We start from the raw sequence: 26908 nt of genomic DNA, 5'->3' as shown, positions 1-26908 counted from the left end.
TGGCACCCCCTCGGTGGGCGAGGCAGGTGATTGCAGGCCGCGCGCTCTTGAGAGGTTTAAAGCCTGCGGGTCTCCAGAGTGCCTCGCTGCTTGCAACAGCATTTTCTCGGCTTGCTAAATTATCTATACTCCATTGCAGTTGCAAGGGGCACAGATGCCCCACCATCCACTAATGTGTCACTTCTGGTTTAGTAAGTCTTGGTTTGAAAGCAGTACAGTACTTGCAATTATTGCCCGTCTCGCTATTGCTTTGGGCAGAACGGCGGCTCTCGTTTGCTGGTAACTTCTACCTAAGAGATCAGCGGACTTGAGGACTGTGCTAAACTCCGGGGGTAGACTCGTCCCCTCGTCTAATCTACGTACAGCTTCAATATACCATAGGTTACCTACCAAGGAGAGAGAGAGAGAATTGCACCATAAATTTAAAATGGGGGGGGGTCTTATCTGTGGGAAATGGACTCCTCGCGGAGTGCTTTGGCTCCAATTCGTTCCCTGACCCCCCCCTCATCTGCAATGAGTCAGCCCGGTGGCACTATATAGGCGGTGGGCGGCCGCTTTTTTATCCCAGAGCGCGCCGTCGTTTTGCAGGTTGTCGGAAGCTGGGTGTGGCGCGTGGCTTTGCATTTTGGAGACAATGGCGTGGCAGCCGATGGAAATCAACCCGGAGGTTAACAGCTAGATGCTGGAGTGGGATCTGTTGCATGGAATGGTGGTGGGACTTTCGGGGGGGGGTAGAAGGGCTTGTTCTTGGTGGAAGGCGCTGCAAAAAAGGGTGGGAAAAGGCGTGTCCTGGAATTATGGCGGCTCTTTTATTGGGAAACGTATTTTGGGGTGACCCCGAGATTCTAGTAATAGTTGGGGTTTGGGATTTTTTCCCCTTCTTTCGTTTTAAAAAGGAGATGTTAATGGGGGGACTAATTTCTGCATTGGGGTGCTCCGGGAGACAAGCGATCCTAAAAGGACCCCGTAAAGAGATCTGAATTTTCTTGGAACTAACGCCAAATCGGGGGCTGTTTTCAGACACGACGGGTGGGGGTGGGGTGTCGGGCGCCGCCCTTAAGACGAGCTGACTCTCTCTTTCTCTCCCCCCCCCCCATGTGTATTGTAGATGCTGAACAAAGTGAGTGTCGGTCGAGACCCGAAAAAACGAGTCGCATCTTTCCTTGGCTGGGCGTTGCCTTTTACTTCCATTCATTCCAGGGAGGCTCTTTGAAGAGCTGCAAAAAAGGAGTAGGAGGGCAGCGGCGGCGGCTCCTCGTTCGGCTTCCCATTAGTAGCAGCGGAAGCAGGGGCTGTATCGTGGCGGACCTTCTGGCACGGGAAGGGGGCGAGCAGGTTGGGGTGCGGGCTCCCCCCCTCCCTTGCTGTGCCTGGACGCCGCTGAGTTGGGCGGCTGTTTATAAGGGGGACGGCAGGTGGCGCTGCGGCCCCAGGTTTTGTGCTGTGTCATGTCGGGGCCGCCCCTTATTTAGCAGCGAGGTTAGAGAGCTTGGCTGGGATATAAAACAAGATTCCACCCACCGCCCTCTTTTCCTCCCTTCCCTTCTTTGTTTTCAATAGCTGGGGAAGAGGGTCCACCATGGTCTTCTGGTAGAGGATGGTGGGATTATTTCCAGACGTCCTACCTGTGGCCTTTTTCTTGTGTGCCATTTTCAAATATGGGGGAGGATGAGAATTGCCTTAGGCCTTTAAGCATCCTTCTCCCCTAGATTTTCTTGGTCTCTAAAACAAGAAGTATCCTGGTTTGTGCACCTCAGGAACTTCACTTTTAGCAAAAATGTAAAATAAAATAAAAGTGTTCGGATGCATCAGACACATGACTTAGCATTCCTTTCAACAGCTGTGCGTAGCTGGGAAGCAGTGGAGATCCTTGGCACTATTCTTTCCTCTTCACTCCTAGATATTTTGGTTTAAAAATGCTCAGGGGCACTCTAGGCTAAAAAGGGCCTCCGTGAAGTATCTCAATAGCTTAAGCGTCTTGCTGTGGAGTCCGAGGTTGGGGGTTCTGTTCCTCACTGTGCGGCCTCGACAGAGGCTGGGGTCCCTTCCAGCTCTGCAGTTCTAAGGCTGTAAAGGGGAGTTCCTATTGTGAAGAAGAAAAATGGATTGTGGAGTTGAGTCCCCCATCCTGTCCTTCTCTGTTCTTCACCAAGCCCACCCCACCCCTGTTGTATGTGTAAGGACAGCTTGACTTGATATGTCCAGATAGCCTGGTTTAGTATTTCATAATGCCAGTAAAGAAAATAGCAAAGCGTGTTAAATATCTTCCCAGGAGAGAGGATACAGGAAAAGGGAGCAGAAAGTCAGCGTGGGATAGTAGTTAGGCATCTTTAAAACCCAACTAAAAACATGACTGTTTATCCAGGCCTTCCCTCCAGCCAATTCTTGATTTCTCTCTTACTTTTCCTTCTTTATTTTACTGCTGCTGTTGTTTGATTATTATGTATTTGCCTATGTTTTTATTATCTGATCTTATATTGGAAGCCGCCTAGAGTGGCCTGGTGGGCCAGATAGGCGGGGTATAAATCAAATACATAAATAAATAAATAGGCTATTGTAATGGGATTTGAGGGATCTAGCTTCGTATCTTTGGAGCAAAGAAACTTCTTGGGTATCTTGGACCAGTCTTTCTTTCTGAGCTTGCCAAACTCTACATCATTATTGGAGTAAAAGGAGGAGGACGAGAGCCTGAGTCAGTTGGAGGAAGGGTGGCATATACATATAACCAGTAGTCTGTGTTAGGCAGTGTGTAGAAGAGAAACATGCTGTGTTTGTTGACTTACTGTTGAATATATGTCTTCCTCACACAGGTGCTCTCCCGCCTAGGAGTTGCCCCTGGCTGGCGGTTTGTGGACGTGCTGGGGTTTGAGGAGGATTCCTTAAATGCTGTTCCCACTCCGGCTTGTGCATTACTTTTGCTTTTCCCTCTTACTGCTCAGGTGAGTGATAAGATGGAGAAAGGGAGGAGAGGTAAAACTTGCTTCTTGGGAACACTGGAAAACTCTGATGATGAGACTTTTTGTCTTCCAGTTCCCTCTCTGTTAAAACATTGTGGATGCTTTTTTTTTAAAGTCCCAAGACACTTGCTTTACAAAGTGATGTTTAGGATTGACATGCACCAGGGCTCTTGAAATAAAGGCAAGGTAAATTTCAAAGTATCATAAAATATTCGTGTAGAGTGGTTGCCTCCTCACCTCCCTTGGTTGGTTGCCAGTCAGATATCATGAGCTGTGCATCTGCCAGAAAGTGAATCTCACTGGAGAGATGCTGATTGCTAATATCGGGATTGAGGCCATTTGAAAGTGAGTGGTAATAAGGAGCATCTGATTTCTTCCAATGTACTAAGCATCAGGCAGTCCAGGCGAATGAGCTGTTGCTGCTTGCATATCTTATAAGGATGATTTCATCTTAGCGTGGGTAGATGTGTAATGAAGCATCTGCCCTGAACAAAGAAGAATATGCTGGTAGCCGTTGGAAAAAATGTTCTCAAATGATGACAGACAGTTGTGTGAATGGAGTAGGATAATCTTTACAAAATACAAAAAGACTAGAATGAGATACCTTTTTAAAAGGTAGTGGTGGACGTTTCTGAGATGAGAAACACTGAAATTGAGAAATCCAGAACGGATAGTTGTGTTCCTGCCTAGTCTTGTTTCCTCCATGCCTGTCTTGGGGCTCATTTTTTAACCTTTGCTTGGTTGTTGTGCATTCATCATGTGAGGCTTTCCTCTTTGTGAGACCAAATATTTTTTGGGGGTGGTGGTGAAAGTGTGGAATAATATGTCTTCCCACCCAGGGTTGTGCAGAGAGTGCCTGGGCCTAAACCCCAGAACCTCATGGCTTCTCTATATGGATGAGCCTCCCAAGACATACAACAGTCGTGGAAAATAGCAGATGCTACCATTTCTTTTCTTGTCTCAAGGCTGAATTAGATTAGACCTTACAGAACATCTCTGGTTATCAGGACAACAAGGCTCTAGACTCTCAAATCATATGCTTCCTTACAGTCATAGGTGATGCCATATTTGACAAGAACACGTAAGAACAGAAGGACCTGGATTTAATATGTGTGAGGTTCCAGAATAATGTGCATGCAGCAGTGGTAGGTAACATGGGCTGAATGTAGCCCCACTAGCCAAACTGTCACATCCCCTGGACATCCCACAGCCTCAGAATTAATGTTTTAAAAACCACTTTTGACTTGGAAACCCCTTGTGCCCTAGAGCAGTGGTTCTTAACGTGGGCGATAATGTCCCCCAGGGGGCGATTCCATTTTTAAGGGGGGCGGTAGAACAAAAAGGGGCGCTGTGGGGGCGCTGGAGCAGAAGGGGGGCGGTAGGGGGGCACTGGAGCAAGCCAAACCTGTGAAGATAATAACATCAAATAACATCAAATGTGGGTCTGATGGCAGTTTTTAGGATATATATTTTAATTGCATTTTAATTATTTTGCCCTTTTATTTTGCCTTTTTATTGTATTTTAAATGCTGTAAGCCGCCCAGAGACCTTCGGGTAGTATGGGCGGCATATAAGTTAAATAAATAAATAAATAAATAAATAAATAAATAAATAAATAAATAAAATAAGATGGCTGCAGCCTTATAACAGTGTGCATGAATATATATTTTCCTCCAATTTTAATTTAGTTTCAGACTTTTTGTCTTGAAACTTTTAGTTCCTGCATTTGTTTTTATGCCCCTTTTATATTTCTTTTTGCGTCTTAAAATTCACTTGCAACTAAATCATTATATGTTACTTTTTTGGGGGCATTTCATTTTCTTGGAATGTAATTTTGTTTTCAGGGGTCATTGGATTTAAGTGTCTCAAATAAATAAATAAATAAATAAAAAATATATATCACCGCGGGGAGGGGGGCGATGATAACTTCCTCAATGGCTCAAGGGGGCATTTCTTTCAAAAAGGTTAAGAACCACTGCCCTAGAGCACAAACAGGGAAAGTTTTACTGTGTTGGGAGGGAGGCTATGTCCCCCATTTTTAATTTGGCCATTAGCAGGTAATAGAATATTTTTTGCGGTTGAACCTCACTGATAATTAGAGATGGGGTTGCAGGAATAGACACAGCCCTTCAAATTGGACTGTGGGTGTGACCTCTAGACCTGTGGATGTTGGGAACTCTTGAGAGACATGCATAAGTTCTAGGGAATGTTTTTTATTGTAAAAGAGAAGAAAAGTCAGATTATATAGTTAAATTAAAGAACCTCTTTTTGGAAATGTAAACGGCAAAACAAGATGATTACCCATTCCTGAGCTATATTTAGAGGCTATGTTGCGTCTTGTCTGGGAGATACTTGGGTTGCGGAACAGAATGTGTCCACCTCCAAAGAATAGAATAATAAGATGTAGCAAAGGCGCAGATAAAAGTGAGGGGAGAAAGGAGCTTTAACCTGCTTTTACAGAGTTGTCTTGTAGTAACATGAATGTACTTGTGTTATTAATTAAGTTATAGAAGCCAGAACTTTCTGGAATTCTGGTTTATGTGAAAGTTCTCACAGGAATGCCAACTGCAGTAATATTTCCAGCTAGTAGGCCTTGCTAGCTGACTTTGACCAGCCATGACTAGAGATAAGCGGGTACACTTAACTTGGGATCCATCTCCTACTTCGGCAATACAGTAGTTAGAAGGCTGAAATGTGGTATGCCTGTAATTCAGGAGCTCCTGATTAGTTGTCAGAAAGGGATATTGATATGCTGTGTTTAACAAAAGTAAATAGCTAGGTAATTTTGTAAGAGCATCTAATGGACTCCTGTTCCAAAGAAGCCAAAGCACATATTGGCCAAAATGATGAATTTGTGGGATTCTGTCCGTGCATGTGAAGCATTGTTGGAGAGAGGGAGGAAGTGATGTAGGTACAGTTTGAAAGCTCTGTCTGTGGATAGAAACAGTTTTATAATTGCCTGAAGATGCCTTTCCAGATATTAAGTGGGCTATTATTATTATTGGTGGTGGTGATGGTGGTATGTGGTGTCAAGTCATCTCTGGCCCTATAAATGAGTGACTTCTGAAATGTCCTGTCATTAACAGCTCTGCTCAGCTCTTGCAAACTCAGGATTGTGAGTTCTTTTATGGAGATGATCTCCATAATGTGATCTTAAGTTGTCTCTTCCTTTTTGGAATCCATCTTGAACATCAGGCATTTCCACTCTATTGGGTAAAAGCCTGGTGTGCAAGACCTTGAACATTATTTTGCTTGTATTGAAAGTTAATGCAGTGGTCCTATAGTTCCTGTATTACTTGATGTCATTTATTTTGAGGACTGGAATGTATATTGAATGTTTCTAATCAGTGGGGCATCATTGTCTTTTTCATATTTGTTGGCATATTCTTGTCAGGATTTTGACAGATTCAGTCTCTGTGGCTTGAAATAATTTTATTGGTATCTCAACTACTCTTGGTTATTTCTTCAGTTTCTAAATTTGCAGGTTCTACAGAGCATTATTCTTCAAAGGGAATCGGTCTTCCTTGCATCTCCTTTGTATAGTTTTCCAGTTTATTGTTTCCACCTTTATTTTCTCCTGGCTAGATAGTATGTTCCTCTTATTTCAGCATCACTGATCCAGCTTTAATGTTCCCCTAATATCACTAAGTTCATATTATAACTGAGGAGACCATGGAGCGCTTTCTCACATAATGCATATTGTTACTGCTGTTCATTAATTGTCTATAATATGTAGACCAGCTGCTTCTTTAATAACAAGTGGAAAAAAAGCACAGATAGGTTTGAAAGTGAGTACAGTAGGCCGTGATGGTGATTCAGGTAAGTATTGCATTTTTCTGATGCTGCAGAGACTTGCTTATTCATGGTCTCAGTTGTTAGTGTGTCTTGTCAGGCAGCCATGTTTGGGGTCTCATATGGCTTCTCAGCCTATCCAGTGTGTAGTCAGAAAAAGAGCACCTGAAAACAAGTGAACAATCATCAGATTGTTTTTGTTTAAATAAGTGATCCATACCTCGTTCTAGCACTAGATATCACATCAACAGTGGCATTTGGGGATTCCTGATGCAACCACTTAGGTTGTAGAACAGAATACAGTGGTGCCCCGCATAGCGACATTAATCCGTTCCAGGATTAACGTTGCTATCCGGATTCCAATGGGAAAAACCCATAGGAACACATTAAACTCCATTTAATGCGTTCCTATGGGGTGAAAACTCACCGCTATGCGGGGAATCCTCAATCCAGTAGCCATTTTCGCCACTCGGTAAGCGAGGGCAGGGCGTGAAAATGCTGTGGGCGGCCATTTTGGAACCGCCGATCAGCTGTTTTTAGAACATAGCAATGCGAAGATCGGTAAGCGAAACGCTTACCAATCATCACAATGCGATTTTCGCCCATTGGAATCACCGCAATGCGATCGCATTAGCGATCGCAAAAAACGGGTCGCTATGCGAATTTGTTGTTAAATGGTGCGCTCGTTAAGCAAGGCACCGCTGTAATAGGTTCCAATAAAGAGATAGACAAAACTGAAAAAACAGATTTCTATTAATCTCCACAGGCTGGCAGATTAATCTTAAACAGAGTGGATAGAAATCAAATGTATTTAAATTGTGATTTATTTATTTATTATTTAAACTTATATACTGCACCAAAAATAGTTTTAATTTAAATCATTTAAAAAATCAATTACAAATTAAATCAACTTGATTTAAATCAAATCCACTCTGCTCTTAAATGAAGCTGCTTACCTTGTACAAGGTCTTCTGGTAGGCCTAATATTTCATGTCGCTGATTTGCATTAACAAAATAACCAGCACCCAGAGAAACAATTTGCAGTGGAAGGTATACAGTGGTGCCTTGCTATGTGAAAACATCGCTAAACGGAATGTAAAAACCCATTGGAACGCATTAAACATTGTTTAATGCGTTCCAATGGGCCCTAAACTTACCGTTCAGTGAAGTTTCCTCCATAGCGGCAGCCATTTTCACGCCCTCGGTAAGCGAGGGGAGGGCGCGAAAATGCTGCGCGCGGCCATTTCGGGGCTTCCGGCGGCCATTTTGGAACCGCCTAACAGCTGATCCGCGGGCATCGCAAAGCAAAGATCGGTAAACGAAACGCTTGCCGATCGTCGCTATGCGAGTTTTGCCCATTGCGACCGCCTGTATGCCTCCGCATTAGCGATCCCGAAAAAGGGATCGCTATGCGGATTCGTCATTATACGGTGCGCTCGTTAAGCGAGGCACCACTGTATATGAGAAGAGGGACTTGATAATACTCTGGACTTGGACTTCAAAACTAGTGCAGTTTTTGCATTATGTGGGGAATTCCATATGGCGGCCCTTTTTTTGAGGCAGCAATGTGTTCATATAGGTAAACATACGGTGTGCATCTTTCATAATACAGCACACAAGAAGAGTTAACAATCTAGGGAAGACATCGAATGTGTTAATCCAAGGGACTGTTTCAGTTTGCTGTCAGAATGTTGCTTAATCGCTACACTTAAATTTCTGTAGCACGAAAACTTCAGAAAGAAGCAGATTGAAGAACTGAAGGGTCAAGAAGTGAGCTCCAAAGTCTATTTTCTGAAGCAGACTGCCAGCAACTCATGTGGAACTATTGGTCTGATACATGCAGTGGCTAACAACCAAGATAAAATATTGTTTGGTAAGCATTGGGGAAGGCTCTTCCAACTAATATAAAGTTTCCAGGTTCAAAATTACAAGTGCTTCAAAAATCCTCCTAAGGAATTAATCCAGGTACCATTCTGAGTGGATATTGTGTGCATACACACTGAGGAGAAAGGAGGCACCTTTAAGAAAACTCGAGTTTTTAAGATTGGGTTGAAAGAGCTTCCTATCGTAATTAGTCTGGGGATGGTGTTTGGAACTTCCAGGCAGGGAAATTTGAGTGATGCTTTGCTAATTTTAAATCCTCTGGGACATGGTTATGATGTTGCAAAATGGCAGGAGGCTTTCAGAATGGAGTGGTATGCCTATTGTTTGATATTGTTGAGCTGCGGGATTGTGTCATGCGACTAGATGTAGACCATTCTTCATTTCGTGAAGTAAAGGACTGGAAGTTAACATTAAGATCTAAAAAGGTAAATACTAAAACACACAATTTATCTGTGTAGTAGGGTTCTCAGTATGAGTGGCTGAACACTACATACTGAGCTTTATATAGCCAAGGAATATTATCTAAAGATAATACCAACAGCTCTTGAGTGTTAGCAGGATTTTTTACTGCTTTCTTATTAAAGAAGAAGAGATGTGAGATCGCAACAGCAAGGCCAGTAGAAAAAGTTGGCAGTTTGATTTAATAGATCTGGAAAAAAAAAAATCACTGGGTGTTCACACTGGAGAATAGGGGAGCTTTTAGTTTCCAGAAAAGTTTCCTTAAAAGTTCACAAATCATAGGGAGGGTAAATATGCCCCAAAAAACACAACATGACAAAGCAGTCACAATAGAGTGAATCATTAAGTGCTTTCTGAAGAGTTCGCACCCACAGACTTTGTAGATAGTAGTATGTGAACAATCAATATGGAAGCATACTTTCATTTTTCAGTAAAACTGTGGAAAGCTATTTGTAACAGAAGTTGGGATGTCTTTGTTTGTGGGACCAAATAAGGAAATGTGCCTGCATTCAGCAGTGAAATAAATGATTTCTAAAAGCTGCTTGACTAATGTCTTCAAATGCCAAGCTTTCAAAATGCAGTTTTGTAAAAGAGAAAAACATTTGGAAGTACAGTATAGAATATGTACTGGATCCAAGCTGCATTAATTGCTGACTCAATACACGATTGACAGTATAGCAGATAGGTGTAGTGGAGGCTTATAAATATTTCAGGAGATGCTTTTGATGACCCCTGGCAGAGCCTGCTATGGTTTAAACTCTGTATCTTCCAGATGAAGGGTCCGCACTAAAGGAATTCCTCAGTGCAACAGCTGACCTCTCTCCAGATGAGAGAGCAAAACGTCTTGAAAACAGTAAGGTAAAGTAACTAGGCAATTTGTGTGGAAGACTCTTAATGATGTCTAGTATAGAGTTTTGCTAAAACTGCTCTGTGTCTTTGTACTCTTTTCACCAGGCCATTCAAGAAGCCCACAATGCAGTAGCCCAAGACGGCCAGTGTCGGGTAAATGCATCTTAAACATATACGCATTCAGATGTGTAATGTTAGGAAGTGGTAACGCTTAAAAGAAATGGTTGTCCAAGTGGGGGTACTGTTCTACATTCTATAATATTACCTCTCCTCTCCAGTTAGAGTTGCAAGGCACTATTTATGGAAGGGCTGAGGGACCTGCCGCCTCCTGATTCTAAATTCGTAACTCCTTCCAGCTGGGCCAGAGGTTGAGGCAGTTATTGTTGCACAACAATTAGTGGGCACAGCTTGCCCACTACTTTCTTACATCATGAGAAAATGTCTTCTCTGTTATAGAATTCTAGATTTCTTGTTAGCTGACATTTTAAGTAGGAATTGCTGCCAATTTTCCTGCTGCCTGTTTTTTCAAGGAGAGGAAAGTTAGGTTATTCACTAATGTAGGGGCACAAGTTATTGCCACTTTCTCCATCTGTGATGGAAGACAGTGTACAGAGCATATATATATTATTTATATATGTCAATACAGTGGTGCCTTGACTTAACGAACTTAATCTGTATTGGAACGGTGGCCATAAATCAAAACATTTGTAGGTCAAAGCACCATTTCCCATAGGAATGCATTGAAAACTGATTAATCCGTTCCAGCCGAAGAAAAAAATACCAAAAAAGGGGGGGGGGGAATACAAGTCCCATGCTGGGACTGCAAAAAAAATCACCAAAAACAAAACAACACCAACCCTTGATCCCCCCCACCAACAAAACAAAAACTTATTTAAAAAGCCACTGTCGGGAGGCCTCTGGAACTGGCACCAGGCCTGCATGGGTGTGTGCAGGAAGGCTGGGAAGGGTCTGCGAGGGGAAAGGGTGGTAGTGGTTTTGGTCCCAGTGGGCCTGCGTGGGGGTGCAGGAAGGCTGGGAAGGGTCCGGGAGGGTCAAAACTGCCTCCCGGACCCTTCCCAGCCTCCCTCCACTGCAGTGTGGGCCCATTGGGGCCAAAACTGCCAACCCCCTTTGCCCTCCTGGACCCTTCCCAGCCTTCTTGCACCCCCATGCGGGCCCACTGGGGCCGAAATCACTGCCCTCCGAGAGCCTACCTGGCCTTCCTCCGCTGCCTTTTCCTAACTGTTGGGGCGAAAGAGCTGCCAAGAAGCAGCCTCTTTTGCCACCCACAGTTAGAAATTTGAATTGCCCGCCTTTTTCCATTCCTAGGTCAACACTCTGGCTGCAAGTCAAAGCAAAAGTTGAATTGTTCATAGGTCAGGGCGTTTGTAAGTCAAGGCACAACTGTTCTAAAATACAAAGGCAGTAGGATTTTGTTTGGAAGGCTACATGAAGTGGCATAGCAGAGAAATATGTTAACGGAAGGATTATTTAACAGCATTTAAAAAACATCACAACGTAGAGGTGGTTCTGTGATTTTGCTGGATTCATGATTTCTTGGTTTTTTATGGGGTTTTTTTTAGGTTGAAGATGATAAAGTGAACTTTCACTTCATTCTGTTTGCCAGTGTGGATGGGCATCTGTATGAACTTGGTATGTTTTATGTGTTTTCTTTATTTCTTAAAAGGACATCCCAGTGATGGGCTTTTTGCTATTGAGAATAAATCCAGACATACAGTCTAGTCTTTGAATTAGCACTGAAGCCATTTGCTTCAGTGCTGTTTCAAAGTTTTCTTGGATGTTATAATTGGATTGGGAAATGTTATTCAGAGACCGCAGCAACAATTTTTGAATGCTGCAGTGTGCTGGGCCCCAAAAGCACATGTCCTTGGAATGTACCAATATATTCCTTACATGGTTTCATATTGGAGGATGCTGGGGAGTCCTCCTCATAGTCTTGAGAGATTATGGTAACGTGCTCTGTATGGAGGACTTGGAACAGCGTCTAGTGTTTTGACGCTGTACGCAAAGATGGAGTGTCCTTTCCAGGGCATGAAGCCTGGGTAAAATAATATGCATAGGCTATTACCCAAGCAGAAAATCCCCCCTCTCCACATCACTGAAATAGTCCAATGGAAAGGCAAGAGCCAATACAGCTGGTTTCAGCGACGTCGCAGGAGTTGCCAGAATGACACAAACTGCCTCCGGGACTCCAGCTCCGGATTTTGCCTCATTTAACTCCCAAAGTCTTTTTCATCAGTGGATATAGCCACAAGGCTGTGGAGGTTTGAAGTCAGACTTTTCCTTCTCCTAGATGGGCCGCCTTCCAGGGCTGAACGAGTCCCACCTACCTGGCCTGTTCCCTCACGGCATGGAGGTCGATGGCAGTGCCTCAATGGGGGTTTTCCTTTCCTAAGCACAAGTCACTGAGAAAGTGCTGGATGAAGCTGCCTTTCATCTTCCATTTCTGTTTATGGTGTCATGCCTCCAATTACATACCTTCAGAGCCATTGTAACTTGTGGTCACTGGTGATCCTTCCCTGCCGCCTATTTCAGTCTCCAAACTGTTAGAATACTTCACCTGATGTTTTATTGGAGGAAAGCTCTTCTGCTTTTTGCACTTCTTGTTTTTCAGAAGTTACCACTTCATTGCAGAAGTTTTTGCTACTTCTGCAATGAAATCAGGCTGTTAAAGCAGCCCTTTAGGATTCAAAAATCAAAAGTATATTTTAGGATGCCCAACAGGATGTTTCGGGAAATCTACAAGCAGATTTTTAAAAGGAGTACCTGGAAGAAAACTTTCCTCAACCCACCTCTAAGTCGGAAGCATCCTGCTCAGTCCAGTGAAATAGATTTGACTTCCTCACCCTGGTTGTTTTGTTGGAGGAAAGGTCTTCTGTCTGTTCCACTTTTTGGTTTTCAGGAGTTGTTGTCAAGCTGCTTTCCTCTGTTGAGGACATGATGACTCTACCTAAAGTCTCTGCTGGAGACTTTATAAAGTTGACAAAAAGTGACATCACAAAGTGTGGTCAAGGTATTGTTACTCAGTGTGGGTAACAATACCTCCCAAGGTTGCTAAGCCACATGGGTGTTTCAGTCCCACTCATGGGAGGCAGGAAGGCTGCAGCTTTAATGAGAAACTGGGGAACAAACCTTTTCAAGGGACCCATCGGCGTAACTGGGCATCTGATCTTCCATATGTTGCCTAGTGCTGGTACTACTGCATAAGGCTCTATGGCACAGATAAGAAACCTGATGCCTCTTTCATGTTTGAGGCTACAGTTAGAACAGGCCTGAGGCAGTTTGGGGGAACTATGGAAGTCTTAATGCAAACCTCTGTAGAACACTATGTTGGGAACTAGGCCAGCTGGGATTCTGGAAGCTCTAGTCAAAAAATTTAACCAGAGTTTAGTACGTCTGCTCCTCAATAAGCAATAGACATTAATAGTTAGGTAACCCCCACGATTGGAACCTGTAAAACATCATGAGATAGTAGCTTGCCTAAAGCTAAACATCCTAACTCTTCCACAAGGCATAGTAGGACTCCTGGCTCCTCAGGGAATTGTCACTAATTTCTTTGGTTCGTGCTATTAAAGGCAGTGTTCTCTTTATAGAGAATTTGTAGCTGAATTATAATAGAAATAGAATAGAGTGATCTATTCTGATACTTTTCCTGTTATCTTACTGGTTGGCAGTTGCCATGTGCTTTTTACCTCCATTTCGAAAATTAGACTAGTATTTGTCAGGTTTCAGGGATCTCCTATCTGCCAAGAACAATTCATTTATGTAAATTGTGGACTTACATTACCTTTAGTTTGATATGCAGAAGTTTAATGAATGCTTTCCTGGCAACAAAATATATTACTCCTCTTACGACCACAGTCAGTTGGGGCCACTATTCTAATTCCTCTGTGGCTGAAAAGGTTCTTGAACTTTTCACCCTACAAATGTAGATTCATTCTGATTTAAATGTAGTCTCCGTCACTCCCAATGAAAGATGGCAGGAAGGATATTTATTTGAGGAGAACGAAATATATCCCTATGGGTGTGGGAGAGTAACTGGGCATCTGATCTTCCAGTTCTGTGATCAGATTTTGGCTCCACCTGTCATCCTCAATGGTTTTCAGGGACGTCCTCAGAAACAGCAGAAGCTTCTGTTACAGCATCAGGATAAGAAACCAGACGGCAGGTTTCTGTATTGGCAACTGGATAGTCCAGCACAGCAGTTTTATAGGGGAGTCCTCAGAGTATAGCAAAATCGACCTCACACACTCCAGAGTTCACAAGGAGACTTTTGAGCTGAAACGGTTTTTAAGAAAATAAAATTTGGGGAGAGCACTAGGCAGCTCAGGAGCATGACATTTGGACACCTTGAAGGCTGCACATTGCCTGCTCCTTTCCAAATCTAATAAACACAGATGCTACTTGACTTTTTGTGGGCTGTCTTAACTCATTGTCACACAAGTTACACTAAGCCATCTACTGGAGCGGAATGTGGAGGTGTCTTAATTGAAAGTGTGCTTTACTTTCCAGTGAAGGAAGGAAAATGTTTTTTTTTTAATTTAATCAAATGGACAAAAGCATTGTGTAGAGTCAGAAGGAACCCCTACTGCTGCTACTAAAGGGTCATGGGAGTACTTGGTGAATTGACAAGATCAGGTTCTGTCTTTATTTTTCAGAAGCAGCCCCTGGCATCACTGACACTGGACTGTAGTACTGGTAACATTTCTTCCTTGCCTTCCCCAGAAATAAAAAGGATCTACTTTGATTGAAGTTGGTGACTTCTAGTCTCCAGTTCACAGTTAGCACATCCGTGAGCTAGTTCTGTGTAGGTTTTGATAGTGGTCACTCCACACAAAGTGTTTATTGGCAACTGTTCAAAAAGAGGTAATATAAAGAAGGTGAGTGGTAAACCAGCCTTCCACGACCCTTTTTTTTTCTCTTTTGGATATGCACAGTCCACAATGACAGCTCTTTCCTGTATAGCAGTGGTTCCCAACCTTAGGTAACCCAGGTGTTCTTAGACTGTAGTTGCCAGAAGCCTTCATCACCAGTTGTGCAGGCTGGGGTTTCTGGGAGTTACAGTTCAAGAACATCTAGTTTGCCCACATTTGGGAACCATTGGTGTACATGAGTATCAATTTGCTGGCATACTTGGAGAAACAGCAAGTCATAAATTTGCTCCATCGCTTTTCTTACAGATGGCCGAATGCCCTTCCCTCTAAATCATGGAGCTAGTTCAGATGATACTTTGCTGAAGGTAGGTATCCTTCTAGTTGATGGCGCATAAGTGTTTTTGTTGCCATGGGGCCAAAACTCGCAGAGGCTTAATGAGGCTCTGACCTCAAGAAAACTTCTTTGAGTCCGTTTGAATGTGAAGCTTGGCAAGAGCACTCTGTTATAAAATACAAGCCTTGAAGCTAAGGACACTAGTTATACAGAGCCTCTTACCAGACTGCTTCAATTCCTCCCACTTAAATAGCAAAATAAGAGACTTTAGAGCCTTAGACAGGAGAAAATGACATGAGAGAATTCTGAGTGATTATAGTATATTGGATATGGCTACACATATATACAAGGCAATATACATTTGGCAAAACAACATTCAGAGCAGTAATAGCATAGAAGCAAATGACCACCAGACTTACTGCTGAGTGGCAAAGGTCTGTTCTGTCTCTGTTACATTTATACCCAGAACAGCCTATCACATTTCACCATTTACAGCTGGTCTTGCTTAACAACCATGCATTATTACATCATCTTGTTCCATCTGTATGCTGGTAGTCATTGGTTCACAGCTTGGGGATACATCTGGACCCGGCGCCATGGAAACCCAGGTAGCGTCCGTGGTCCATTCCACCTATTTTCACCTATGGCGGATTGCCCAGCTGCAACCATATCTTGATGGGGGGGGCCCCTCACTACTCTTGTCCATGCACTCGTAATCTCGAGGTTAGACCACTGTAACACACTGTACGTGGGGCTGCCTTTGGGAGTGATGCGGAAACTTCAAATGGTGCAAAATGTGGCAGCCAGGCTCCTTAGTGGGATGAGGAAATATCAGCATATCTCCCCCACCCTGGCTGCTTTGCACTGGTTGCCCATTCGTTTCCGCATTGATTTCAAAGTATTAATGATGACGTATAAAGCCCTAAATGGTTTGGGACCTCCATACCTGGCAGATTGCCTTCTCCCACCCAGGTCTACCCAAATCACTCGACAAAGCCAGCAGGGATGGTTGAGGGGCCTTATGCCGAGAGAGGTCCGGAAGGAAAGAACAAGAAACTGGGCCTTCTCGGCAGTGGCCCCTTGGCAGTGGAACACTCTCCCAACGGAAATCCACCTGGCTCCCTCGCTGGGTGTTTTTAAAAGCCATTTAAAAACTTGGCTCTTTAGGCAGGCCTTCCCTCCAGTCAATTAATAAATCTTTGTTTCTCAATTATCTCATCTTGATAATCTATATATGCATCAGTTAGTGGGTTTTTATCATTATGTATGTTATTTTATTGTATTTTATCACTTATGTAAGCCGCACGAGTAGACTTTGTCTAGAGGGACGGGGTATAAGTCCAAATAAAGTAAAAAGTAAAGTCATTACATTGGCTTTTACCTTACATTCGTAACTCTGCACTTTCAAGACAATATTAAAATTTAACTCCCTGTTCACCAAAAGAACAAAATCCTGACAGTTTCAGCAATGACAGATATCATCAAAACACCAGATACAGTACATTTCATGTTTTGCTCCCTCTCTTCATCTGTAAGTAGGTATTTAGAAGTGGGACCTACGGAGAATCATTCATGAAACCAATTTGTATTTCCCTATTGAAGCTTGGAGTGTCTAAACATGGCTTCTAATTCAGTGGGATATACCAGATGCCAATGTCTTTGTAACTAAACCATATAAAAAATTATAACGTTGACACGTTTTGTCACTTCTTAGTGTCCTTTTCTTGCCAGATCCTGGTACTTCGGGCTTTTGTTAATCTAATAGCAGACTACTACTATTTTTTTAACTGGATGCCAAGGTTTTACCTCTTTTTGTGACTAGACTTTTCACATCTACAGCGGTTGTGTATTCTTACAGTAAGAACACTGAAATGTTTCTTGATGCTCTTTTTTCTTAAGGCTTCTGCAAAGATCTGCCGGCAGTTCACAGAACGTGAGCAAGGAGAGGTCCGTTTCTCTGCTGTGGCGCTATGCAAGTCTGCCTGAAGTTCAGAAGTTAAAGCACACCCAGTAGCCTGTCCAGGAAAACGGTTCAAGCTTTTAGTGCTTTAGTACATGTTAAAAAAAAAAAGGAAAAAAACCCACAGTTGTTCTTGATCTTGAGTTTACACTGTGTTGTTGAACCTGTTCTCTCCTTCCCTTCCTGCCACTACTTATTCACAGCAGCTTCAGCGGTGCTTGTCCTAAAGGCTAAGCTGAAATCAACACTTCAGATGTGTGAAATCCTGGGACTTCTCTTGACTGTAACTTGTTTCGATGCTTCATGGGGCTTTACCTGACTTGTGCCTCCCAAGTTCCTTTTTAAGCTGTTGTGATTTTTTGTTGATAACAAGAATAAATCTCTTGTTGCTATTCTGAAGTTTGGGTGTTTTTTCTGTTCTGCTGCATGAATCTCTACGTTGAAGGACAATAGGTGCTCTAGAAGAAAACAAGGAGTACCCCAGCAGCAGCATCTAGTTAAGAAACTGAGGGCTGGGCTAGATGGTCGTAAGTGGCCGTTGTGGGATGTTGTTGTGTTGCCAACAGGAATAAAAGTTCTGGGGAGGTGGTGGTCAGTGTTCTTGTAAAATGCAGACTTGACATGGCTAATGAGTGCCCAGCCATATTGCATATCAGATTTAAGTTGAGTCTGGTCCAGAGTAACCTAATCAATATGCTATTAAAGCAGAAGCCTGGAGATAAAGCTTATTGTGTTGGTGTATAACACAGAGCGTTTATCTCCGTGTATAATTAGAGCGGTTTCTGCAAAGCAATTTCCCCCTAAAAACACTCAACTAGCATTGTGTCTCTGCCTATGAAAGCAGTCATCAAGATTAATCACTGAATGGCTGTAAGTCAGAAGAGCCAAGAGGAGGGATGCTTTTAGTTGCTTGTGATTGAATAGTTCTTGATCGTCCTTTTTAGCTAGCCTGTTTCTTTTGTCCATTTGAATGAAACCTGGCGCTTGTATTCTCATATTAAAAAATGGGAAAGCCCAGAAATGATGACATTTCCATCAAGTAGTGTACTTCATATGGTGCCTGATGAAATGGTGAGTAGATCTAGGTGAAAATGGTAGGTAGACTGTGTGTTGATACGTAACATTGAAGAGGCTGTGTGGTATCTTTGCCCAGCAAGTGCTTGCCTTCCTAGCAGGGCACTCTGGCAAACATGAGATGATTAAAAGTGCCCTCCTGATACTTGATTGAAAAGCAATGTCCCATCTCATGTCTGCAGGTGGAAAAATGTTTCACACTTGGAAACACTCCCAGTGGTAACTTCAGGGAAGAAAACACCCTTTCCTCCCTCTTCACCTGATAATCAGTCTTTGGAACTTTATTTCTGTTCAAGGGACTGTAGTTGATTTTGAAACTCATAGATTCTTAAACCACTTCTTTGAAACAAAACTGTTTCATTCAATTATATGGAATAGCGTCTGTGATTGGGAAAGAACTCTGCTGTCCCCTGTCATGTACAGTTAGCCGTGGAGTGGGAAATTATTGTGAAAAGGAGTAAAATAACTAGGTAGCCTTAGATCATATTGTAAGACTTCCTCTGCAAATTTCCTGCCAGGTAATAACACAACTGAAACCTGTTGCTAAGCAGGCAACTGCTAGGTCATCTTGATTCAAATTATTTCATTAGTGGTCATAAGCCATTTGGAATATATCCTGAGTTTCCCTGTGTTCTTATGCTGCCAAACAAGCTGTGGCATGAAAGGAACCAGCATATGCTGTCACCAAAGGCTTATCTCAAAAATGCACCAATTGTCCTCTTCCACAGATAGTCCAAGAAAATACAAAGGTTTATCTTGTTTCTAGAGTTGAAAATGCTTCGACTGCATTAAAAAGAAGAAGCAAACTCTTGCTTCTGTTTACCATGAGAAAATATGAAATGTTATTGTTGTTAAGTCGTGTCTGACTTCGTGACCCCATGGACCAGAGCAAGCCAGGCCCTCCTGTCTTCCACTGCCTCCCGGAGTTAGGTCAAATTCATCTTGGTAGGTTCGATGACACTGTCCAACCATATCATCTTCTGTCGTCCCCTCCTCTTGCCTTCACTCTTTCCCAACATCAGGGTCTTTTCCAGGGAGATTTCTCATGAGATGGCCAAAGTATTGAAGCCTCAGCTTCAGGATCTGTCCTTCCAGTGAGCACTCAGAATTGATTTCCTTCAGAATGGATAGGTTTGATCTTGCAGGCCAGGGGAATCTCAAGAGTCTCTTTCAGCATCACAATTCAAAAGCATCAATTCTTTGGTGGTCAGTCTTCTTTATGGTCCAGCTTTCATTTCCATACATCACTATTGGAAAAACCATAGCTTTGACTATGCGGACCTTTGTCAGTAAGGTGATGTCTCTGCTTTTTAAGATGTTGTCTAGGTTTGTCATCGCTTTCCTTCCAAGAAGCAGGCGTATTTTAATTTGGTGGCTGCTGTCTACAGCATAAAACAACAGTACAACCAACAGAACATAAAATCGTAACAATAGCTCAGCTGTGCAAAAAATATATAATAGTAAACAATTTAAAATACATTCTAAATTAACTAGTACATTTAAACTGGCAGTAGTCAAGTTTATCTACAATTATTGGATCACCTGAGAAGTCCCTGATTATTTCTCATGCTTCTTCTGACAGTAGGGTTGCAAAATATTTTCTGTAATTGAGATCTCCTTTACCTTGGTCAAAACCTATTCAGCATGCCTATATCTAAATGTGGATATGGCCAAAGACAAAGGTGGATGAACATCTACAGTGGCAACCACACTTGAAGTTTATGAAGTTTCTTAGGGGGAAACTTTCAGTGGTGGTGATCTAAGGAGGAGAGCTATGTAAGCTTTCCTACTTGTATTTTGTCTTGAAGTCTAGCTGTATAAAGAAGTAGATTTTCATTGACTGAAAGCTGTTGCTGCCAGCCAATTGCCTGTTTGTAGTTGCAGAACCATTAATTTATTTTACATTTTTAAAAGTTCTGATGTAAGTAGGAATTTCTGTAGATTTACTGACCCACAAGAAAGCAAATGGGAGGGGGAATTAAATGCTCACATTTAGTTTTAAAATCGAGAGGGTTTGGAACAAAACTTTTAAAAATGTTTTAAATTTTATTTCCCCTTTTTTTTTAGAATGCCAGAAGAGATTAATGGATTGGAATTAAAATATTTTCTTTTAAATCTGAGTGTAAAGTTTAGTTAATAAATACTGTAGATCCAAACTATTTCCTGTGTAGCTGATTTCTCAGTTAGTTCTCCCATAATCCTGCCATTTTGGTTTATTTGTATTTCATTTTGTAAGAAATTATGTATTTCATTTTTTTAAGGAATGTCACCTTTTAGTAACATGTGACTTGCTGAGAATAACTCAGTGAATTCAGGTATTTGAACAAGTCCTGCATCAACACTCTTATCCACTCTACTTTTATAGTAATGCTTTCAGAAGCCTGGGCTAGAATCCATTGAAATATACCAGTTTTCTTATTTATATCAGTTTATATTGAACTATGCAAATTTAGGAATTTAATACATCCCTATTCCTTTTAAGACCACAAAATACAGTTGGATGATAATGGCAAATGTTTGATATATTTTTATTACCGCCATGTTTTGTACTCTAGATGGCAGACTTGTGATATTTTTCCCCAAGCATGAACTGAGTCTCTGCTCTAGTGTATGCATGCTGGTAATGTTTAAAAAAGAACAAGACAGCACATATTTGAGAGACGTTCCATTCTAAATGGGAAACCATAATTGACCAGGGCCTTCCAAGATATAAAGCAGTGACCCTCTATCCTACGTGTCTCTGCAATTAAAATCTGAAAATTGACATTGACAATTACCCTGTGTTTTTCTGTTGAATATGCTTGTCCAGTATAATACACATCTACACACGCTAAACATGTAGATAGAGCACTAAATGGGACACATAGACTTATTACTGAGAGTATGAAACCAACCACTGTAGAAAAGGTATACTATCTGGTGGGTACTTCCCCACACAAAGTATGACAGGAGGTTATAGCAAAAAAAGAAGTAAGGTAGCACAGGAATGAAGCTTATCCTGTCTATTGGCACCAACGTCCAAAGAGTATATTGAAATTGAGAAAGCTGCTTAAACACTGCTGCACTAACAGTTCAACCAGAGGTGGCCAGACTAGGTCTATGGAGAGCTAGAACTGCCCATCTAGCTGAATGGAAAAAACCAGCACCAGGGAATAGTGCTGGATGAGAGGAAGTCTTGTGAACAGATTATGATGAAGTAGTGGATGAGTTAAAGACAATTTAGAGAAATGGAGATGTTCATAAAACACCACAAATCAAATTGATATGACACCACAAAATAAAATAACCAACAGAACAAAAAATCAGAAATCAACTACAGTAGGCTAAATTGATCAACAAATAAAATTCAAAATTAAGAAGCATTAAACATTGGCATTCCTATGAAATAGTAATTTTCAGAAGGTCCTATCTTTAACATTCCTACTCAGCACTTGTGAACTCAAGGTTATCTTCTTTTATTAAGTCAAAAAAATCTCTTATGTGGTCTTTCTCTTTTCCTTTTAACTTTTCTCATCATTATAGTATTTTTTTTCCCCAGTGGATTTTGTCTTATGTGCCCAAAGGAGTTTAGTCATTTTTGCTTCCGTGAATAATACAGGCTTGACATGATCTAGTGCAGTGGTTCCCAAGCTTGAGTAACCTTGGACTTCAACTCCCAGAAGTCTTCACCACTAGCTGTTCTGGCCAGGGTTTCTGGTAGTTGCAATCTATGAACATCTGGCTTACCCAAGCATGGGGACCATTTTTCTTTCTGGTGGTCCACTGTATCTGTCAAGTTCTCCTCCGACACCACATTTCAGACAAATCATTTTTTCCCTGTTTCCTTTCTTCACTGTCCACCTTCTACATTTCTTGTACTCAGAAATATCATAGTATAGATCACCTTGGCCTTGGTGTCCAGTAGCACATCCTTGCACTTTAGGAACTTTTCTACTTCCTTCATAGGTTTTCCTCTGAGTCTCAGTCTTCTGATTTATTGACTGTAATCTCCATTTGGATTGATGATTGAATCAAGGTGTAGAAAGTGTTTATTTGAATTTCTTCATTGTTGACATAAAGTTGTGTAATTATTCTTTTTGCCTTCTTAATTGTGATAGGGTTGGCAGAACTGCCGAAGTTGAGCCCACCACACCTCCTACCACATAAACCAGGGAGCCCATTGGCACCCAGTATGGCCCGTCAAGGAGGGAAGGCCTGACTGAGCCACACTGCAGCCAAAAGAAGATTGAGCCCAGTCACCCAAAGGGGTGCTGGGCTCAAAAAGAGAGGAGTTTCCCACTGTACATGGAAAGCACATAAGGGTGTCAGGGGCAACTTGTGAGGGGCATGTGGACATAGCTGAGGAGGAGGTACCCAAAGAAGAGGATGTAACCTGTAAAAGGGGAAAGGGAGAGAGTGGCGAGACAGATGATGATGATGAAACAAGGAGGCAAGTGGACCAATCAGAGCCCCAGAAGGTAATGGTCTCTGCCTTCATCAATCTCCCATGATATCACCCACCATGGACAGTACCAGATCATATCCTCACCAAGCTAGAGCAAGCAAAGAAGTAACCCAGAAGAGACAGCAGTGTCATGTGCCACACCTGATGTCTCCATTACCAAGAGGACTGAAGACCAATATCTGCTATGTATCCCTGAGTACTCTGTGCTAAGGTGGACCAGGAAAGCCTATCAGGACTTGGGCCCAGCATGGCTGTGGGAGGGTAAACCACTCCTGGGCTGGCACACGAGGACTGAGAAAGAGACTCAAGGCACAAAAAGAGGGCAGAGGTAGTCAAGTACCTGTATAGAACCTCCTGGTGATTTATTTCTTCCAAGTGATTTACAAGCAGATTTCACTTAACTTTCTAAACCTGGAAATTCTTCATCATAAGATATTTCATAGAAATGTGTTAACCTTTAATCTCTTCTGTATAACTTTTTATACTGTTTATACCTTATTTTTATTTTATTCTAGTCAGGAAATATATACCCCTATTCATCTTTCAACATTTCCAATGTAGGTTTATTAGATTTTATGGAAAATATCTCTTTTTTCCTCCTTTTTCTCTTCTTTCTTGGCACTGATCATTATAACAGTTCTCTTTGCCACTATGTGACAGTCATTAAAAAGTTGTATTTAGATACTGACCCTATTTCTGACACTCTTTACCTTTGTTTCTTGCCTGTCATTAACAATTTAAAGCATTTTATCAGTCATCCAGTTCAGTGTTTCTCTCTATTTTGACTAAAGGAGCAGTCTTTTTGCATTTTTCCTTGATAATATTTCTGGTTTCCATTCACAGTTCTTCTGGTTCACAGCCTTTTGAGTTTAGTAATTCAAGTCTGCTCTGTTCAATCAATGAAATAATATGATGCTAGACAATCAGTGCAATGAAGGACACAGCAAAGTAATTGTCCAAAAAATCAGAGACCATTGCAGTTAGTGGAATTAAGCATTGCCCTAGGCAATAAATCCATAATAGATATATGAGGTCAGATAATTCCAAATAAAGCCACATTCCTCCAGAATCTAATTTCAAATACACATTAATCAAATGTTGTTTATCCTAAGAAATGAAAATTAATCTGAACTAAAGCTTCGCATTAATCAAAAAGCTTGTTTATATAAATGTAAACATTCTGAAAATGTTAGCAATCTAATTGATGCCTTCAATGTAAGCATGTACTTATTTTCTAATACATTTTAATCATGACCATGGTATAAATATGTATGAATAAAATATAACAAACCAGGTTCCTAACATATTCATTCAACAAAATGACAGAAAAATACACACAAGCCTAGAGCTTCTGTAAATTTTATCCTGGATGTCAAGATATTCTTCTCCAGGACGAGCCACCAGCAAAGCAGTCTTCATTTCTCTATTTCCAGCAGTGTGCAATACACAGCTTCTAGATGCTGGTGGGCTGCAGTATAAGATCAGTTCTAGCCAGTGTAGTCAATGGTGAAATATGACAGGACCTCTAGTTCAACATCTGGAGGCCTACACATTGTCTATAACTGTCTTAAAATATTCTAATAAAAAGACAAGATAGTTAGACATAGCTCACACTACTCATTCTTCTCATTATTTGTCCCTGCTAATTGTCCCACATCTGTACTTACTAGTGGCTTTGTACACTGATTTATGCATTTATGCACATCCTAATATTATGAGTTTCAATAATGTTCAAAAGTGAAAGAGATGAAACTAAGCCTAAACCATAATCTTCACGAGACAGGCATGTATCCTGGAAGGAAGAAGGCCAACAGCATGTCTGCTCCTTACAGAGTTAGGAAAGGAAATAAGTTTAACTGATGGGTGGATCTTGAGAATATTGGTCTAACAATAGATGCTAGAAGAGGCAGGGGTCAGAAAGTCAAAAGGACAGACTAGCCTCTGGTCTCTCTACTCCCCAATCCCCTTGTGTTCCTTTTGAGCTGGATAGGTGCTAAGAGATTATGCTTGGAGGAAATGAGGCCAATGAAAAAAATTCTGCAGTGCTGTGCCCATGCCATTTTCTTATCTGCTATATAAACATTCCTCCTTCTGTAAGTCTGCAGGAATGGGGCCACTGATTTAACATCTGTGAGTTAATGTATTGTTCTTGGTTTTGCAAATTAAAACCTGAGCAAATGGAAAGATGTATTTGCGAAGACTTTCACAGCTGGAATCTAATGGTTGTTGTGAGTTTTTCGGGCTCTTTGGCCATGTTCTGAAGGTTGTTCTTCCTGACGTTTCGCCAGTCTCTGTGGCCAGGCATCTTCAGAGGACAGGAGTAGCACTCTGTGCTCTGGTCCAGCAGAGTTCCTACTCCTGTCCTCTGAAGATGACGGCCACAGAGACTGGCGAAACATTAGGAAGAACAACCTTCAGAACACGGCCAAAGAGCCCAAAAAAGGCCACAACAACCAAATGAAAAGATATTTTGTGCTTGAGACAAGTGGATAGTCTCATTATTCTATTTATGAATATGCCAAAGAAGAAACTACTAATGTGTTATTAGTGTAGGTTTGTACAGTGTGCAACATTGATTAGTTGTTATGTTTCAGTTGTGATATATTTATTATATTTAGGATTCACAGCTAGGACCAGAGAATTGAAGCATCAGCAACTATTTATGTATTGTGTTGTTTTAATGCTTTAATGGCTTGTTTGTTGTAAACAAACAACATGAGATGAGCCTCTTGGCGCAGTGGTTAAACCGCTGTACTGCAGCCAAAACTGTGCTCATGACTTGGGGTTCAATCCCAGGTAGCTGGCTCAAGGTTGACTCAGCCTTCTATCCTTCCGAGGTCGGTAAAATGAGTACCCAGCTCTGGGAGTGGGGAGGGGGCAATGTCTAGCCTGCATAATTAACTTGTAAGCCACCCATGTGTTATGTTGTATGTGGTTAAAACTTCCTTGGTTGACTAGATGCAGTGAACTGATTTCATATTACTGTGTTTTGTGCAAGAGCACCTGTAAAAAAGTGCATCATTGTTAAGGTATATAATTTTTATATAGCCTGAACATAATATGTGTGTGTGCAGAACAAGATTAAGATGACGTCATTCCTTCATCCCTGGCTGATGGAATTCACTGCAATATGAAGATTGCCACACCTGTGTGCATGAAGTCACCTTAGACGGGATTGGACCAGACTGATGCCAGAATTGTATTTAAGAAATGAACCCTGTACAGTCTTTCTCTTCTCCTGTATATTGATGTCTGCATGTCATGCTGCTGGTTTGAATACTGAGCTACTGAAGTGCTGTATGTATGTATATCCTGTATATATTTTGTAAATACACTGCTGAAAAGAAGAAGCTGTTGTGTGCATTTATCTGCGCTTTACTCTGCGAGAGACAAGATAAAGTCACAGACGCACACTCCCTCAACAGAGGTTATGCGCCCAGAAACGTTCCGCTGCGCTGCAAACGTGAGTAAATGAGTAAATGAAAGAGGAGGAGAGCCTAAGCAGCAGTGATAGTGAAACCAGTTCGTCTGTAAACCCGGGGAAGGGAAGGATACAGAGAGCTGCAAGGATGGCATACAGCACGGGAGGAAATATAGGTGGCCTGGCCATAAATAGACTGAATGAAAATAATTATAGAACGTGGGCAGTTAAAGCGGAGATGTTGTTGAGAAAGGAGTCTCTGTGGCGCTACGTTAGAGCCCCCCCAGCGCAGCCCAGTGAGGAGGAAGAGGCAGAGCATGAGAGAGCTCTAGCCACGATCATTTTGGCCATTGAAGATTCGCTTCTGACCCACATTCAAGGACTGACAACAGCAAGAGCAGTTTGGGATAAACTAAAAGGCATTTATCAGAGGGAGACGACAGGCACAAAGATTTCTCTTACCAGGAGGTTGTTCCAATGCAGGATGAAACTGGATGAGTGTGCTTCGGAACACTTAAAAAATATGAAGGACATGTTTAATCAACTGCAATTAATGAATGTTGTCTTCCCTCAGGAACAGCGCGTGTATATTTTGCTAAGTTCTCTGAATGACGATTACTCCATGCTAGTAACAAGTTTGGAAAGCATGCCGGAAACAGAGCTTTCAGAAGAATATGTGACAAACAGAATTCTGCAGGAGGAACAGCATTTAAAACAGAGAATGCTGAACAAAAAGGCAAGCCACGTGTGTGCTGACCACGAGAGACAGAGATACGCTGATGGCAGCGTGCCCAGGAGGCGGGCGGACGGAGAACAAAGAGGAAGAGTGATGATGACGA

The 26908-nt window shown here is 41.9% G+C and overlaps 1 protein-coding gene across 1 annotated transcript; it reads left to right on the top strand.

Moving 5' to 3' along the window:
• The first annotated feature begins 543 nt into the window (after nt 1-543).
• UCHL1 (ubiquitin C-terminal hydrolase L1) lies at nt 544-17529 on the top strand. Its single transcript, XM_020786303.3, has 9 exons — nt 544-667; nt 1109-1120; nt 2811-2939; nt 8472-8622; nt 9865-9950; nt 10047-10094; nt 11525-11594; nt 15143-15201; nt 17070-17529. Exons 1-9 carry the CDS (start codon nt 635-637, stop codon nt 17154-17156), a joined length of 675 nt encoding a protein of 224 aa, XP_020641962.3. The 5' UTR covers nt 544-634; the 3' UTR covers nt 17157-17529.
• The last annotated feature ends 9379 nt before the right edge of the window (nt 17530-26908 follow it).

This window comes from Pogona vitticeps, chromosome 5 (genome assembly GCF_051106095.1).
Source record: "Pogona vitticeps strain Pit_001003342236 chromosome 5, PviZW2.1, whole genome shotgun sequence".
Classification (NCBI taxonomy): Eukaryota; Metazoa; Chordata; class Lepidosauria; order Squamata; family Agamidae; genus Pogona; species Pogona vitticeps.
The sequence above is the reverse complement of the archived record's forward strand: the minus strand, read 5'-3'. Positions and strand labels throughout refer to the sequence as shown.